This window comes from Ahaetulla prasina, chromosome 1 (genome assembly GCF_028640845.1).
Source record: "Ahaetulla prasina isolate Xishuangbanna chromosome 1, ASM2864084v1, whole genome shotgun sequence".
In the NCBI taxonomy this organism is placed as follows: domain Eukaryota; kingdom Metazoa; phylum Chordata; class Lepidosauria; order Squamata; family Colubridae; genus Ahaetulla; species Ahaetulla prasina.
The window spans coordinates 353,897,381-353,916,624 of record NC_080539.1 but is presented as its reverse complement, the minus strand read 5'-3'; the positions used below and the strand labels follow the sequence as shown (position 1 = coordinate 353,916,624).

Genomic DNA, 19,244 nt, shown 5'->3' with positions numbered 1-19,244 from the left:
GTGGTTTTGTGCTTGGGTGCTGATTGTACACTCAGCATCTCATTTGTTTCCTTTCACAGATTCTTATGAATTGATCCCAGGAGTTGACAAAGAAGTAGGTAAAGTCCAGCCCTTGTTCACGGCCCTCATAGCTTGCACATTTACAATGTCTAAATCTAGCATGCAAAGTTGTCCGTATTGTTAGCCATTCATGAATAATGGTAGACCATCAAGCTATTCCTTACTGCCCGTAAAAAAAAATAAAATGAAAACAGGGGCAGCCTCTCAGACTGCTTGGGCACAATTCATACTTGCTTCCTTCTTTTAAATCGCCATCTGCATCCAAAGAGAAGCTACTATGAGCCTTCTTGCTAGATTTTATAACCTAGGTTGGTCACCTTTTGGATCCCACATCAGCACTGTGGCAAGACAGGGTAGGCTATCAGAACCCATAGGTGAGGAACCGAGCAAAGCTGCACCCATTTCCTCTCTTACTTCGGCAAAAATAGTTTAAACATTTTTGTTACACATTCTCTTGTGGGCAAACCTGAGATTTCTAAGAGTGGATATCAGTGGTTCTTTCCTCAAGTGGGGGAAGAGGAGAGAGAGAGAGACAGGGGGAAAGATAGAGACAAAGAGAGAGACAGAAAGAGAGAGACAGACAGAGACAGACAGAGAATAGAGGGAGAAGGACAGGGAGAAAGAGAAGGAGAAGTGAGACAGGGTGCAAATTGCGGTTCTTTTTATGGTATACATGGGTGTCTCCTTTAACTTTACCTAAAGCTAACTATGCCTATAACTATATATGTTGCCACTATATAGTACATAGAGGAATACATTTCTAATCTGTGAAACTCAGGACTATGTGGCAATCACAGATTCTTTAAATAGATTTTGAGTACAAGGGTTCTATGGTGCTCATTGTGGGAGTACTTTTCCTAAAATTGGGAAAAATTGCAAGCATTTTCCCCACTATAATGTGTTTTTCACTCTAGCAATAGCTATAGCCATAGCATTTAAGACTTAAATACCCCTTCAAGGTGCTTTATTGCCCTCTCTAAGTGGTTTACAGAGTCAGTGTATTCCCCCCAACAATCTGAGTCCTCATTGTACCAACTTCAAAGGGGTAGAAGACTGAGTCAACTTTGATCCAGAGTCGAACTTCAGACTATAGCCAAAGTTAGCCTGCAATACTGCTTTCTAACCACTGTGCCACCCTATATTTATATGCTTAGAATGTGTACTCCTCCCATCACATTCTGCCCTGTATAGATATCTTATTCAGCACAAAAGACATCACAATATTTAAAAATAAAAATAAAAAAATGCATTTTGGGCATTATTACCAGTAACTGTCCAGATTTCAGAAATTTTCAAAGATAAAAAATATGATCTTCAATACCACTTAGTAATGAAATTATATATAAAAAATACAATTACTTTGTGATAGGCATCATAATTTGAAGAGGAAATATGATTATTTCATATATAAAACAGCACTGGGGGGGGGAAATAATGACAAAAACATGACTGTACCTTGATCCCTACCTGCGTAAAGAAGGGCTCATAAATTTCAACACCTTTGTCGGATCCTTGTAATAGCACCTCTTGCCCTCGCCTCCAACTGTACCGAACAGGTGGGTTGGAATTGGCTACACACCTAAGAAACACAGTTCTTTCGTAGTAAAACTGTTCTTTTGCTTCACCTATGCTCTGGTGGACTGTCACGATTGGATCATCCAAATCTGGGAACACAAAGAAAGAAGAAAGCAAAAGATTAAAACAGAACAAAAAAAAACCTTGATTCTCTCTCTCTCTCTCTCTCTCTCTCTCTCTCTCTCTCTCTCTCTGTGTGTGTGTGTGTGTGTGTGTGTGTGTGTGTGTGTGTGAAAAAGTAACAAGGAAACAATGAAACTGACTGCTTTGTTCATTCAGGCAGGATGTTTGAGTGCTGAGACATGAAAAGTCTGGCTTTGAATCCTTGCATTTCCAAATATGGTGATAACAGTTGTATTGCTGAAAAAGAGGATTAGCCCAAATTCACATGCATTTGGCATGAAAAGATGGCTGAGAATATTATTTTTAATTTGCTTTGTGTTTTTTTGCTTTGTTAAAAACTAATCAATATTCATGGATTTCTTTATAAATGGAATCATGATGAAGACGTAATGTAGATCTAACCAACTTTAAATCTGTCTTCATTTCTTAAGAAATAAAAATAGCTATTTTGCTGGGTGTCCCCCTTCAAATGTAAAGGAATGAGATTTTACAAGAGATCCTTCAAAGTTTTCAACTGATTCATTCCTCTATCTCTCTAGTGAAGTCTTGTCTGACTTGGTTGCCTTGCTTTTGGACAACAAATTCCATAATTTACAATACCCCCAGTAATTATAGGAATTCTCTTTTCACACATTTTGAGAATTCCAACTTACGAGAAGGTTAAACTGCTACCCTTCAATTTGAATTGTTATCAACATTTTCATGTCCCAAATTCAATGTATCAATGATACATTTTTAATATATTAGTTATTTTTATCCAGCGTGGTTGAAAATAAGCATATTTTTATATCTTTTAAATTGGTTTCCTTCCAGTCATTAGCTTATTTATTATTGGACTTTTGAACACATTACCTATACAGAACTCATAACTACCGAATGTGAATGGAGATCAGCGAGCTCAATGGACAGATCATTTGTTTGATTTGTGTGAGTATGACACCAATTCATTGATTTTAGGGGGATCATGGCACTGCAGTTTAAGAAGTCTGTCTTAAGCCCATAAAATTCACTGGGTGCATTTCAGTTTTTGATGTGCTCCTTGGCTGATTTATAACTTCCCAGACTTCAGTTCTTCATCAGCAGGATATATTTCACAATAGATTCATCTGCAAAGCATATCCCAGTTCATAAGATAAAAAGTCTTCTGCAAGTGCCAGGAAGATAAAGAAAGAACCTTGACAAAGCCAAATTACAACATAAAACTAGTATTCCAAGGGCTCTAGAATATAGTATGACACATGTTACAAATTATTTTGATCTAGGGATTCCGGCCAATGAACAATATTAATCAGGTAGCCAATTCAGTTTAACCCTACTCCCTCCCACCCCATGCCATTATTATTTTTCCAAGTGGTATTTTCAATGTTCAAGGCTTCCTGATTGTCAATGAGCATGGCCAGATCTCACAAAGCCTACTAATACCCGAACACCCAGAATGTTTCTTCAAACATAAAAGAACCATTGTATTCTTTATAGATTGTTCAATTTTTCTTCCCAACTAACAAGACGCTTGCCCTTAGTTTGCTATTAATGACAAGTATTGGCAAGAATGGACTTCCACAAGATGCCAAGGTTCTCTCCCATTAACAAAAGCCTCTTTGTTCGGTGATCTAACTAAGTTTCTCTTCAGGATTTACAACAAATCTTCCCCCACTCTTACAGCTATTCATGTTGGCTGTATGAGACAATAAACTTCAATGTGAACTTTCTTAGTTAAATTTACTTAAATCTGGAGAGACCTCACCTGAGTTGTAGCCCTAACGAAACAGGATCTTGAAGAAGAGACAGAAAAATGAATTATGCTGAAGGAGCCATTAGACTTAGAAGCTTAAGTAAATGCAGGTAAGCCAAGAAATAAGATCAGGGTGAGAAAAGCCCATCAGGCTTTCATGGCTGAATGCTTCTTGCAATGCTGTTAAAAGTTTCTTGGTTGTTGGGCCTAAGGGTTGCAAGTCAGATAAATGAGGTGAAAATGAATTATATATTCTGTGCATAGGCATTATATACACAGATAGGCATCCATGCAGCAATCAAGGGGATAAGGAGAGATGTATAAAAGGCAAGCTTGAACATTAAAAACCTTCATTTCAAAATCAGAAAGAAACCTCCATTGCTTAACTTGTTATTGCCTTGATTTGTGTGTCTCTGAGCACAAACAGCAATGTGCATGTATAGTTCATCAAAGCTTTCAATTCCTCATTTTATTACATTCTTTCGCAAAATAAATCCTTTCTTGCATTTACATATTGATAATAATCTTCCCCTAGAATACAGGGAATCCTCCGCTTAAAACCACAATTGAGCCCACAATTTCTGTTGCTAAGTGAGACATTTGTTAATTGAGTTCTGCCCCATTTTATGACCTTTATTCCCACAGGTGCTAAGTGAATCACAGCAGTCGTTAAGTTGGTAACACGTTTGTTAAGTGAAACTGGCTTCCCCATTGACTTTGCTTATCAGAAAGTCACAAAAAGTGATTGCAAGATCTCAGGACACTGCAACGATCAGATAGATAGATAGATAGATAGATAGATATCAGTTGCCAAGCATCCAAAATTTTATCAGGTCACCATGAGGATACTGCAATGGTCATAAATGTCACAATTTTCAGTGCTGGTGTCACTGTATGAACTGTTGTAAGTTAAGGACTACCTGTAAATATTCACTGTGATTAAAATATGATGCTTCATTTCCATCCAGCTTGTTTTCTGCTGAATTCATGGATATGTGTCCATGTAGCTTTCCCAGCAGAGCTCACACACCCCATTTTGGCCTGGACCGCCTCCTGCAGCACCCTGCCAGCCAAAATGGGATGTGGGGGGGGGTGCGTGGCCACCTGTGCACCATTTTCAGCCTGGATGGCCTGTCACCCCCTGCTGGCCAAAATAGGGTGCAGGGGGCTGGTAGGGTACTGCAGGAGGCGTCCATCCCATCTCACACACACACCCCGGCCAGCTCACGGAGGAGAACTACAATGCTGATCTAGCCCTTGAAGAAATTCAGTTTGCCCCGCACCCCACCTCTGAACTAGACCGAACCTGCTCAGCGTCTGAATCCAGATAAGGTCACCAAAAATGCTGACATTCATCTTGATGAAATCTAAGTATTAAAAAAGAAGACTTGGAATAATAACTCTTCTTAATGCATATGGGGTGGTGTAGACATCTGTGAATATCTTTTGATAGCAAAATACTATTGAGGTGTCCTTTTTGCAGTATTTGTTCAATGTCTATATCATCAGCCCCAAACCTTTTGGGCACCTGGAATCAGTACCATGGAGAGAGGTTTTTCCACGGACCAGAGGGGGTGTAGTTTCATTTGCTGCCTGCATCCCACAGATGGAGCTTTGCTTGTTTGTGCAGCTCAGTTTCTGGCATGCTGCGGCCTGGTGCCGGTCCATGGACCGGGGATTGGGGACCCCTGGTCTATATGATAGAGGAAAACCAACAATATACTGAAGCAACTAAAAGCTGTAACAGAAGGCAATAATTGAAGGTTTCTGAAGGATTTATCCTAACTTAGCTAAAGTTTAGGAGTAAATTCTTCCTTTCAAATCTAAATCAGACATTCTCAATCTGGCACTTTTTAGTTACCTTGAAAATCCTATCCTATCCAAACAGCATGACTCACCATGCTGAAGGGAGGTTCTGTGTGATGTAGACCAATACAGAAGGCTCTGCCTGTAATAAACTTTAACTACCTAATTAAACTAACTGGATCTGTTGACCAGGAATCTAATGTTTGTTTGGGTTTTTTTTATTGACAATCTATGTGCCAATATCACCATGGCCTCTTCAAGCCTTCAAGGGCATGGAAAGTTCCTCAGGAAACACCCGATGTCCCTGAGATGACACCCAATGTCCTTGGAGGCCCTCCAAAGGAGGTCGTTTCTGTATTTCTTATCTTATCTAGAGTGTGCCAGCTTATCTGGGTGGGGTGTGCCAGTGAGGGGTGAAATGTAAAATTGGTTACTACTGGTTCTGTGGGTGTGACTTGGTGGGAGGGTAGTGTGACTGGGTGGGTGTGGCCAACTTTTTTTTTTACTTTTAAAAGCATTTTTTCTACAACCTCTTCAGCTGTATAGGTTGTAAAAAAATGCTTTTAAAAGCCTGTGATGATCAGGCAATTGAGCTGGGATCGCCATTTAAAAGCTTTTTTTTTACAACCTCTTCGGCCAAAGAGGTTGTAGAAAAAATGCTTTTAAAGGGTTCTTTAAAGGGTTCGGCTGAAGAAAAAAATGCTTTTAAAAGTAAAAAAAAAACCCTCTGATGATCGCGTGGCTCAGCTGGGCAGGAGGGGGCAGGGATTTTTGCTAGCAGTTCTCTGAAGCACCCGCCGCCGTTGCTACCAGATCAGGCGATCCGGTCCAAACCGGGAGCATTTCACCCCTGGTGCCAGTCCTTCTGGCTGGGGAGGAGTGGACAATATAGCAAACATATGAGTGTCAAACTGTGTCCAGGGTTCCCCTATTGCTATGAGGGGCCCATCTTTATTCAACTAAATACTTGTGGAATATGAGCCTAAAAGCTGGAGGTGCTGTTGAGCGATGAGAAAGGGCACCAGGAACAACAGGAGAGAGCAATCTAATTACGGATCATCAGGAGAAAAAAACAAAAGGAAACAAAACATTGGTTTCTAGTTCCCTGATCCATAGATAATCCATTAACACCACACACACACACACACACACACACACACACACAAAAGGTTGAAACACAGAGTTTCAATTTGCTTCCTTTTATTTCCTTTCTAGCACAAGAGACATTTTCACAGAACACCAATATTCCTAGCCCATCTTCTATCGCCTTCTTTGGACCTATCATAATCCACTAGTTTCTTCTTTGGAACAATGCCTGAGATTTGTGTCAGACTCCACAACAGGGGTGAAATCCAGCAGGTTCTGACAGGTTCTGCAGAACCGATAGTGGAAATTTTGAGCAGTTCAGAGAACTGTTAGCAGAAATTTTGAGTAGTTTGGAGAACCAGCAAATACCACCTCTGGCTGGCCCCAGAGTGGGGTGGGAATGGAGATTTTGCACTATCCTTCCCCTGCGACGCCCACCAAGCCACACCCACAGAACCGGTAGTAAAAAAATGGATTTCACCACTGTCCAGAGGGAGACCTCCATTAAAAAGCCAGCCAAGCCTCCCCTGTCAAATACAGGGATTAAATTTCCCCAACGTTCAGTCCTCTTGCTGCCAATTGCTGTCCTGTCTGTCCATTGATCTGTGGCAGGAGATGGCTCTGTCCCCATACCCAAGCTTTAAAGAAACTTTGACATCGTTAACTTACTAAACACATCATCACCTCAGCTAACTTTCTGTAGATTTTAATACCCTGCTTCCCCTTTGACATGCGGCTAATCCTGAGGACCTGGAAGAAGAAGATGCTGAAATCTGGCCTCTAGCTTCCCCAAAGTTTTCTTCTCCTTCAGAGAGGCTGACAATATTTCTACCTTGAGTTCACGGGTTCTAGAATATTGTTAGAATTGATTTTAGTGATGTGTTATTAAGCTTACCTTCAAGCTAAAAAGGGAACGGAAGACAAGGGCAGTGAAATGATGAAGCACTGTGTCCTTTCCCAAGATGGAATAGAATGTGAGAATGACCTTGGGAGTTGGCCAAAGATGTGGAAGGGGGGGATGCTGTGACGAATTGTAAAATTAAGAAGGCTGGGGAAGGAGGGGGTGCGGTGTGTGCAAGAACAGGAAGCCTGGGAAAAGAGGGCACAGGGTGCATTCAAGGGCAGGGAGGTCTGGGACGAAGGATGCTGGTGGATGCACATATGTACATGAGTGCAAGGAGGCTGGGAAAGAGGGCACAGGGTGTGCGAGTAAAGAAAGGGCAGGGAGGTGGAGATTTACCTAAATGACTTGCAACCTTCTTTGCCTGCTTTCTCATTGATTTTGTGGGAATCTGGCAGGGAACACTGCAACTTATTTATTATTTTATTTTATTTTATTTTATTTTATTTTATTTTATTTTATTTTATTTTATTTTATTTTATTTTATTATTTATTTTATTTTATTTTATTTTATTTTATTAATTAATTTATTTGTTTATTTAATTTGTTGAACATGTACTAAATCAGGGTTCTCCAACCTTGGCAACTTTAAGCCTGGAGGACTTCAACTCCCAGAATTACCCAGCCAGCTTTGCTGGCTGGGGAATTCTGGGAGTTGAAGACCTCCAGGCTTAAAGCTGCCAAGGTTGGAGAACCCTGTACTAGATAACAAGCATAAGTATAAACATGGACATGAACTAGGAATGAGTACAAGTAAATGGGGACAGTAGAACAGAGACGGTAGGCACGCTGGTGCGCTTATGCACGCCCCCTTTACGGACCTCTTAGGAATGGGGTGAGGTCCATGGTAGACAGTCTAAGGTTCAAGCTATGGGGGTTAGAAGATGTAACAACGGAGTCAGGTAGAGCATTCTGGGCGTTGACCACTCTGTTGCTGAAGTCGTATTTTCTGCAATCGAGTTTGCAGCGGTTTACCTTGAGTTTGTATCTATTGCTTGCCCGTGTATTATTGCAGTTGAAGCTGAAGTAGTCATTGACAGGTAGGACATTCTAGCAGACAGTTTTGTGTACTACACTTAGGTCAGACCGTAGGCGGCATAGTTCTAGGTTTCCCAATCCCAAAATTTTGAGCCTCGTGGCATAAGGTATTCTGTTGTGAGCAGAGGAGTGAAGTACTCTTCTTGTGAAGTACCTATGGACTCGCTCAATTGTGTTAATGTCCAATATACAGTGTGGATTCCAGGCAGGTGAGCTGTATTCGAGAATTGGTCTGGCAAAGGTTTTATATGACCTACTTTACAGTACAATGTTGTCAGAAAAGAAGCTTACAACATTAAGTTAACAACTCTTAATGCCTTTTTGGCAATTCACCTGACCATGGAGGCAATGCAATGGCCAGAATGTAGAAGACTGATCATAAGTCACTTTGTTCAATGCCATCATAACTTTGAATGGTCACTGAACAAATGGGCATAATTTAAGGACTACTTGTAGTTTGATAATGAAATGACTGCAAGCAAAAAAGAAAAAAGAAAAGCCAACCTCAAAGAGCACCAAGAACTCCAATAGTTCAACTTTGAGCTACAAAAGTCTCTTCTATTTAAGTCATTGGTCAGTTATACGATTTAACTACCCATCTTAACTCCTGAGAGCAAACCAAGGTTCTAGAGGGATAGTGTGAAAATGACACGTCTATGGCAGAAGATTTTAATAAGTCATCTTCCCCTGAATCTCTTCACAGATGAAGCTTACATCACTGTGGATTTCCCCCTTTTTTTGTTACAGTTTGAAAGAAAGAAAGAAAGAAAGAAAGAAAGAAAGAAAGAAAGAAAGAAAGAAAGAAAGAAAGAAAGAAAGAAAGAAAGAAGGAAGGAAGGAAGGAAGGAAGGAAAGAAAGAAAGAAAAGGTAAATGGGGCACCAAGCTATAAGCTCTCGGTCCCTTTTGCAACATCTGGGATATAAAAATGAGTGCTGGAACATAATCCTAGCTATCTTCAATCCTTTGTTTCAAATACATGATGGTGACTTTGCTGATTAGGGAAGGTGGCAACCAAATCATGGGAATAAGACCTGATTGTCTGAAGGCTTTAGGAAAGTTTTACACTGGCCAACTGCTAGAGACTTTGGGAAGCCCAAAAGCAGAGACACTTTATCCAAGGATGCTCAGATCAGTTTACAGTTATTCTATACTTGTGTCCTGACATTATTATTATTCTGTCAAATTACAACAGTAGATTTTTGTGCACCCATCCCAATTTCCATGGATTTTCAATTCATTTTTATGTAAAGTATATGAAGTATATGTAATGTCACTTCAAAATTACAATGGCCTCAGAAAATGTGACTTATGATTTGTCCTTGAAATTATGATGATCATACCACTCCTGTAGTCCTGTGAATGCAATTCATGTCCTTGGCAATCAAACACCTGATGATTATGATTGCAGTGTCTTTGTGATCATGAATTGTGACCCTCACAGCCAGCTTCTTAAAAAAAAAGTCAGTCAGGCAAGCCAGATTCAACCATGTTATTTGCTTTGGTATATGTACATGCAAATACAAACAAAATATGAAAAAGATGTTAAACTATATAGTTTTTACTTAGAAAAGACAGAGTTGGATAGGATACTCACAGGAACAGAGGATAAATTAATTTAAAAAAAATATATAATTTTTTACTTGGTATTGAGTTAGAGGAAGAACAAGTAAAGGAAACAATGATAGCATGGGGTAAAAATTTTGGATACTCAATTGATCTAGACAAATGGCAACAGTTATGGGAAAGGAACTACAAATTAACAATGTCCACTGCATATAAAGGAAATCAATATAAAATGTTCTATTGATGGCATATGCCTCCAGAAAAACTTGCAAAAATGTTTAAAGATAAATCAGTTAAATGTTGGAAATGTCACCAGTTACCAGGATCTTATTATCATATGTGGTGACATGCCCAGAAGCTAAAAACTACTGGAACAAAATTAAGATATGGTTAGAAGAAATGACTCAACAACATATTGAATTAAAACCAGAGCTGTTCCTATTGGGTATCCTTTCAGAGAAACTTAGTAAAGAAAATATTTACTTGATTATACATGTAATAACAGTGGCAAGAATTGTTTTTGCACAAAATTGGAAAGCAGAGAAACTACCTCTAGAAGGGGAAGTTATTAAAAAAAATCTAGACTGTGCAGAAATTTATAGATTAACTTTGATGATTAACAAAAGAGAGGACTCAGAATATTTTAAGATATGGGATCAATTTTACCATTGGTTAGAAAAAAGATATAGATAAGCAAGTTGATAGTTATGTAAGAAAATTGTATAATTAGGATATTGTACTTGTGAAAAAATTGTAATAGATTAAATTGAAATGAAGAAAGAATAAACAACAAAGAGATAGAGCCACGAAGAAAACACCAAGATGTCACACGGAAGGAATGACTGATATATTAAATGTTTGTTTGTTTATAAAATAAAAAAAATATTCAAAAAAAACCCCACGTTATTTGCTTAACAACTGTGATGAATTGCTTAAAATGCCTTCATTAAAAATGGTTGTAAAATTGGGTCTGATTATGTGATGTCTCACTTAACAACTACACTGTTTTGCAATTAAAATTTCAGTCCCAAATGTGATCATAAATTGAGGACTATCTGTGTGTAAATGATACATCTGTAATGTAACATGACATAAATCAAAACTTAGTAGCTTCATAGAAGCTTTTATTAAGTTAAATACCGTATTTTTTGGAGTATAAGACACACTTTTTTCCCTCCTAAAAAAGGGCGGAAATGTTGGTGTGTCTTACACACCAAATACATTCATTTTTCCTGGAGCCCTGCCCCACTTGTCCCATTTTTAAGAAAAATGGGCCTGTTTTTCACAAAAACGGGATGCACGGAGGGTTTGGGAGGCCTGCAGAATGCTCCTGGGGGCTGGGGAGAGCATTGCATGGGGAATTTTTCACAAAAATTGGGCACTTTTGCCTTCCTCAGATCCCAGGAGCACTCTGCAGGCTTCCCAAACCCTCTGCCCGCCCCTTTTTTTCAAAAATGGGCAAAAAAATGGGTCCATTTTTGCAGAAAACAGAGCATGCAGAGGGTTTGGGAGGCCTGCAGAGAGCTTCTGGGGGCTGGGGAGGGCAAAAACTTTTTTTGTCTTACTTACCTCTTCAAAATTGTGGTGTGTCTTATAGTCCGAAAAATACAGGTACTTGCAACTCATGTCTTTTGCTATCCAACTTTACCTAGTCACTTTTTTATAAGACATTTGTAAAAACAACACTTTATTTTTAAAAAAAGTAACTCATCTCCCTGATGCAGTTGCTTTTTAAGATAACAAGTTGTTAGCTGGACTCTATTAATTGTCATTAGCCATGCTATGACACAAGCTGTGTTTTCACCAAAAAGAAATGGATAAAAGATTAATTTTACATCTCTTGTTGGGGCCCAGATAGGAAAAGCAAGAAAATAAATCGAAAGGTTTCATTCTCACCACAGGGGCCCATCTTTGGAAATGTGACGCTTCACACTTTTGTTGTGATTCCTGCCCTTTCCAAAGGGCAGAATCACAACACAAGTGCAAAGTGTCACATTTCTTCTATTTTTCTCCTGGTGTGTATGAAACAATTGGACTGCTTTCAACTTCTTCAGATACATTTTGAAATAGATAGATAGATAGATAGATAGATAGATAGATAGATAGATAGATAGATAGATAGATAGATAGATAGATAGATACCCTGTTTCCCTGAAAAGATCCAACCAGAAAATAAGTCCTAGCATGATTTTTCAGGATGTTCATAATATAAGCCCTACCCCTAAAATAAGCCCCAGTTAAGATTATCAGCCAGACTGGTGCATTTAGTATGGCATTTCCCCCAAAATAAGAAGTAACCAGAAAATAAGCCCTAATGCATTTTTTGGAGCAAAAATTAATATAAGACTCAGTCTTATTTTCAGGAAAACACAGTAGATAGATAGATGGATGGATAGATGACAGACAGACAGACAGAGACATTTATCATTGACCTGGGTTGTTCATGAGTTGTAGACTAAGTGCTTTGTTTCCAACCCAATTCCACCTGCTCTATTATCATTCAAGATACAGAATATGGGCAGATGGTTCATAATAGTTTGGTCCCCAAAGCCATATATACTGTCCCTGTTTCAGAAGAGTTGTAAACTTAGCCAGAGGTCTGACAAAAGGAGCCTTGTTCATGACAGCTAAATAGTGGGAAAAAAAGATATAAATTAATGGGCTGGAGCGATCATTTGCATTTTGTCTCCATTTTAAAAATAACTAATTAATATGTTTTATTGCACTAATTGCTGTCTGATCAGTTTTTAAAACCGCGGGGGGGGGGGGGAGGGACAGTTCTTAGCAAAGTGTATCCAGAAAGAAAAATCTTACTGCTAACATGCACGACTAATAATGTATGGAGATCTCTTAAAATTTAACAGCACTAATTAAATGAGCATCACAATGAATGCAAGGCAAGCCTTTCAGATTTAATATCCTCAGGACTAGAATTGCCATTGGTTATATGGCAAGGAGACACATAGCTATTTATAAATATATATATGTGTAGGTCTTTGGTTATTCGGGTATGTGTGTGTGTGTGTGTGTGTGTGTGTGTAGGCCTTGGCATTTTCGGGTCTTTTCCCATGTAAGGTTGAGAGTATCTTGGCAACGTTTTGACGAGGTCTCACTCATCATCTTCAGGCTGGTGTCTTCGGCTTCATGCTTCTTGAGCAAAGTCGGGTCGAGAAAAGACCCGAAAATGCCAAGACCTACATACCTATACCCGTGAAAACCTATGGAAACACACACACACACACACACACACACACACATATGGATGTAGGAAGCATCTTTCCCCTGCTGATTGCCATTATATTTGTAGCACACACTTGTGAGTGGGAATGTACTTTTTCTTTCAAGCTGAAGGACCTCCTGCCCTTCCTGCAAGGACATTCCCATCTGCAGAAAGCTTTCATGGAGGGAAGAGTGCACTGGGGTTATCACAAGGTTCTGTCTTAGGCCCAGCACTCTTCAACATCTTCATAAATGATTTAGATGAGAGGATAGAAGGGGGACTCATCATATTTGCAGTTGACACCAAGCTGGGAAGAATAGCCAACACTTTAGAAGATAGGCTCAAGATCCAGAAGTATCTTAATCGGGGTGGGCTTCAAAACTTTTTGCAAGGAGTTCTTTGCCTGGTTGCTGGGTGGGCATTGCCATGGTGGGCAGGGCCTAGCTGGCCTCCTGCACCACAGTGGAGAGGGTGTTTTTTCCCTTCCTGGGCTCCGGAGGCTTTTCTCAAGCCTCCGTGGAGGGGGGGGAATGGCCTCCCCAGGCTCCAGAGGCCCTCTGGAGGCCAGAAATGGGCCCGTTTCTGGCCTTCCCAATCTTCCGGTAGGCCTGTTTTGTGCATTCTCCAAGCCTCTGCGAGCACCCTGCACTTACCTGCATCCAAAACTGGCTGTGTGTGGACCCCTGGGAGGGGAGGGGTGGGTGGGGCCAGCCAGGTGTGGGAGTTGGGGGTTCTCCAAACTGCATAGAATCTTAGCTAGAGGTTCTCCCAAACTCCTGCAAACACCCAGCAGCCCACTCCTGATCTTGATAGACATGAACACTGGGCTTTATCCAACAAAATACAATTCAGTGGTGAGAAAAGTAAATGTTTAGTCAAGAAAAATCAAATGCACAGCATTTGTATAATAAGCAGTACCTGGCTCAACAGCAGTAACTCTGAGAGGGATCTAGGAGTCCTAGTGGAGTACAAATCAACAGTGTGCTGCAGCTACCAAAAAGGCCAATGGAGAACTAGACTGCATTAACAGAGGGAAAGTATCAAGATCACATGAAATGTTAGCATTGCTCTATACTGCACTAGTAAGCCCACACTTGGATTACTGCATCCAATATTTTGGTCACCACAATACAAAAAAGGTGTTGAGACTCTATAAAGAGTGCAGAGAAGAGCAAACAAAGATGATGAGGGGGCTGAAGACTAAACTGTATGATGAACAGTTGTGAAAACTGGGTATATCTAATCCAACAAAGACTAGATATACCCAGTAGTGTTCCCATACTTGAGGGGTTGACACAGAGAGAAGTTCAATCTATTCTTCAAAGCACTGTAGAACAAGACAAGAACTAATGGATGAAAGCTTAACAAAGAGAGATTCAATGTAGAATCAAGAAAATTTCTATCGGTGAGAATAATAAGCATGACTACTTGCCTTCAGAAGTCGTGGGTGTTCCGACATTGGAGGTGTTTAAGAAGGTATTGGACAACCATTTGTCTTGAATGGCATAGGTCTCCTGCTTGAGTAGGAAGTTGGACTAGAAGACCTCCAATTCTATTATTCTGTATACTCACTACATGAGATATTTTTTCACTAATAAATTGGGATAAGAAAAATTTTCTCCTTCTCTAGCAGTATCATCTAATCTGAGTCAAACTGCTCACCCCGTTGTTACTATTAGGACCAGCATATGGGAGATGGGGTACAGTTTAGTTGGGAATCATTCATAGCTATAATTATTTAGATTTCTATATCCCATTTCTTCCAGGAGCTCAAGATAGCTACCACAATTTTCTACAATAGTCCTGTGGGTTGGGATGGCTGAGAAAGAATGACTGGTTTAATGTTCCCCAATATATTTCACCATGTCCAGTGTCTTAATCATTATGCCACACTGACTCCTCTGATGTACCTGTAGTCCAGAAAACCCCTAATGATGGACTTCCATCATTTCCTGTTTTATTGTCATAATAACTATGCAAGACAAGTTAGAAGAGGAGTAATGACCATCTGGCTAAGTATGATTCAGGGTTAAGGGCATGTGTGCAGAAGGAAATTATAATTGTACCTGCCATATTCATTTCCCCAGAGTTTCTCTGGCCCCATTGACCACCAATTATAAAAGTGGGGAAATGTTGCTGCTATAAACTACTTTTTTTAAGGAAAGAGATGAAATTTTGCATATTTATATCCTGGTCTCCTAAGCAGCAGCTTATTATCTGGATTACAATCACAATATAGCTATCAAATTAATTATTTGGTCATAAGTCCAATGCAAGTTCAGAATTCAAAATCAAGTTTGTTGAGAAAACAGAAACCAAACAAGCAAATTGAGAGTTCACTACATAAGCCTAAATCAAATCCTATGGATTTCCCAAGAGTACAGTAAAGATTTTACTGAGTAGGATGTTATAAAGACTTTTCTCAACTCTAAATTGTTCAAGCAAATTCTGATAGGTCCGGTTTAAGACTAGAAACATCTAGTCCCAGCCAAGTTCAGGTTTTGTTCCATCTGTTAGGTTACACCTGAGTAACCCAGCTATTTCCAGTATAACAAAATAATCCACCCTGCAAAGATGTACAGCTGAAAAGTAAAAGAAAGTAAATGGACAGGTAGACAGGCAAAAATTGAATATTCATGAAATTAAATGTACACATAAAATAAATATCCATCTCTTTTACCTTTACATCCCAAGCATTGTACAATCCTAATTATCAGAAGTCACCAGATATTTGTTAAGAATAAATCTTGCTAAATTAATTTCAGATTATTATTTTTAAGCAGATGAATTTTTTAATAGACTATGAGAATGATGTAGACATAACGTAACTTTACATCAGCAAGAACTTTAGCAAAATACTCCAAAGCATGGTATACTACCAAATGTGATTGGATGTCATGGCAGTTAGGTAGATATATACAGTACTGGCTTGAAAATCACAAAGAGTATTGTCAATGGTTCTTATCAGATTGCAAAGAAGTATCAAGTAAGATACCATAAGGATCAGTACTGGATTCTCTACTCATTAATATATTTTATTAATGACCTGGAGGAAGAGGTGGACATAATAATTACTAATATCTTCACTTCTGTGACTCTGTTCCTGAGAGGTTAAGACTTCCCTGGAAGACAGAAATTACACTCAAAATTCAAAATAGCCTCAATAGACTAGAGAAATTAGCTAAGAGTATAAATAAATTTACAGTATAGACACACATGGTTCTTCGTGTAGAAAATATAAATATTGATTGCCAACCTGTAAGTTAGGGGATTCCTAGCTTGATAATAGGTAAATATTATTAACATTTAATCGAGGGAGAGTATAGTGATTAAAATGTTGGGGTACAAAGCAGGAGACTGGGAATTCTAGTCCTACCTTTGCCATCAAAGTCAGTTGGGTTAACTGGTCAGTCACTTGTCACTGTCTCTCAACCCAACCCAACTCAACTCACAGGATTGTTGTTGTGGGGAAAATATTAGAAGAAAGACGTATTATATATGTTTGCTACCTTGAGTTACTTATAAAGTAATAAAGGTGGGAAAATAAATAAATAAAATAAAAAAACTAAATTAAATATTCTTGAAAAAAAGATTTTGGAATAATAGTTACTTGTGGAGAAAAATTCCCACAAACTGAGTCAGCAGTTACATGTAACAAAGACAGCAAATGCATTTTTTGTCTACAGTAGTAGAAATGTAATTTATAATGTATGATATAAAATAATAAAAAAATATTTATTTAAGGAAAAAAGAAATATATTTTAAGACCATGTGTAGTAACCATTCCACTTTATTCTGTTTTGGTCAAATACCCCTTGATTATTGTGTCTAGTTTTCCACACTTTAAGAAGGATTTAAAGAAATTGCAACCAGTTCAAAAGAGGGCAACAAATATGGGGATTAGAAACCAAGTCCTTTGACAAAGGATGAAGGAGCAACCAACGTACGGCCTTGACAAGAGATGACTGAGGCAGAATGTATATGAAAGTATTTTTCAAATGCCTGAAATAATGTCTTAAATGAAACAGACTGTTTTCTCTCATTCAAAAAGGCAGGTTCAAATCTGTATTTTGATTAAGCTTTGTTGATTTTGTCACCCATAAGGGCTGTTTTATCAGTGTTCTCTGCTGTATCCCATCATGTGTCTTTGACTGAGCTAGTTTACCAATAATGTAAATAAGTAATTAAAAAGGCAGATTCTGAATTAATGTTTTAGAAAATAAAACAAAGCTATCCCTAACAAGAGTTTTGGGAACAATTATTCAGAGAGATGAAATCCTCTCAATGGATAGATTCCATCCATGTTATTTATTTAGCGTATCATACATGGACTAGCAATATATATTAATGTTTCACCTATATTAGTATATAAATGTTAAAAAGATCTATGTTCAAATACCAAGGGAATCTCAATGGATTCTCAACATGGAGCCATGGTGATGCAGTGGTTAGAATGCAGTACTGCAGGTTAACTCTGCTCACAGTTTGGAGTTTGATCCTGATGGTTGACTTCACCTTCCGTCCTTCTTAGGTTGGTAAAATGAGGATCCAGATTGTTATAGGCAAGATGCTGACTCTGTAAACTTTTTAGAGAGGGCTGTAAAGCACCATGGGACTGTATCTAAGTTTAGTACTATTGCTATTACGTTTCTGTTCCATCGTGCAGGACTGGCCTAATGTTTTTTTTAAATGGGGTTTTTATTGGATTTTTATAGTTCCTAGCCAATTTTGAATTTTTGTCTTTTAAATTTGTTCTTAATTTTTGTATCTGCTGTTCTTATTTTGGCTGTAAACTGCCCTGAGTCCTTTGGGAGAAGGGCAGTATAGAAATTAAAATAATAAATAAATAAATAAATATTACTACTCCAGCAAATGTAAAGGAGCTTATATGTTAGGATGTTTTCATTTAGATTTCTGTACTGATCAGAGGTTTGGGCTCAATAGTTTAATGACCTTTCCAGCTTTATGATTTCATATTCTTTGCTATTCTCAAGTTGGTTCACACACACACACACACACACACACACACACACACACACACACACTTAGCTGTTCTGACTTGAGCAGAAAAAATGAGAGGATGCTAAGAGAACTTTAATGATAGTTTACAATATGTCCTTTATTCTGTTGGGAGCTACCTGGGATAGACATTACAAGCAGCATTGCGATGCCAATTTGAAGTGTTGCACAATTCCAGACAAGCTCACCTCCGAAAGGACATTAATGAGAAAGCTGAACTATATTTCCAATCGCTGAATTGGATCTTAATTGCTGCAAGTGGGAGAGAGTTATAGGTCTCTGCAGGGACATTTACTGGAAGTGCTCTAGATTATGTTCATGGAAAGCCAGAGAAACTGAGGGTTGTATCGTATAAAAGGGGTTATTAGTTCCATCTCTCTGGGCGTAGAAGGAAGGGTCAGAGAGCATATTCTCAGGAAAACATGCCTTAGATGGCACCATTAAACTGATTTGGCTATTGCTTCCTCTCTCAAGGGATTCTTGGTAACTAACACTTGGTAAGCATTGTTGGGCATTTCCAGAGAAATTTACTGCAAGCTACAGTTCTCAAGATTTCTTGGTAATGGAGGAAAGTGATACTGTAACACAGAAGATCCAAACCCAAGGCAAAAAATACAGCTATGGCTTCCACTGCAAGGCAAAGTTTTCAATCACCCAAATCATAGATCTAAAAAAAAAATAGCATCCATCAAATAATGAGAATTACACACGTTCGTTGAGATGTAGGCAATATAGCACGGAATATAATAAAGTTCAATTCCAATGTGGAGGGTTTGCATGGATGGAAATAGCACTTATAGCAATAGCACTTAGACTTATACACCACTTTACAGTGTTTTACAGCCCTTTCTAAGCCAGTGTACAAAGTCAACATATTGCCCCCAACATTTTACCCACCTCCGAAGGATGGAAGGCTGAGTTCAACACTGAGCCTGGTGAGATTTGAACTGCCAAACTGCAGGCAGCTAGCTGGCAGTCAGCCGAAGTAGCCTGCAGTACTGCATTCTAACCACTGTGCCACCATGGCTCATGTTGAAATCATGTCTCTAGGTTAGTAAATCAATGTTTCAATGTTTCTATTTCTTGGATCCAAAACAGGCCCTTTTTCTCCAGGGGAAA

At 38.9% G+C, this 19,244-nt stretch overlaps 1 protein-coding gene across 2 annotated transcripts in view; it reads right to left on the bottom strand.

Annotated features, from left to right (window-relative positions):
* MDGA2 (MAM domain containing glycosylphosphatidylinositol anchor 2) overlaps positions 1-19,244 on the bottom strand; it is a 732,231-nt gene that overhangs the window by 374,307 nt on the left and 338,680 nt on the right. The window contains exons 1-2 of one of the 2 annotated variants that reach the window (XM_058163142.1): positions 14,539-14,585; positions 1,516-1,724 (exon numbers count right to left, since the gene is read on the bottom strand). Coding sequence is in view for 1 of the 2 variants with exons in the window: in XM_058163141.1 (XP_058019124.1) it covers positions 1,516-1,724 (209 nt within the window). In the remaining variant the exon portion in view is untranslated. Of the gene's footprint in view, positions 1-1,515; positions 1,725-14,538; positions 14,586-19,244 lie in introns of those variants that run through there. The other variant, XM_058163141.1, reaches the window with a different exon arrangement.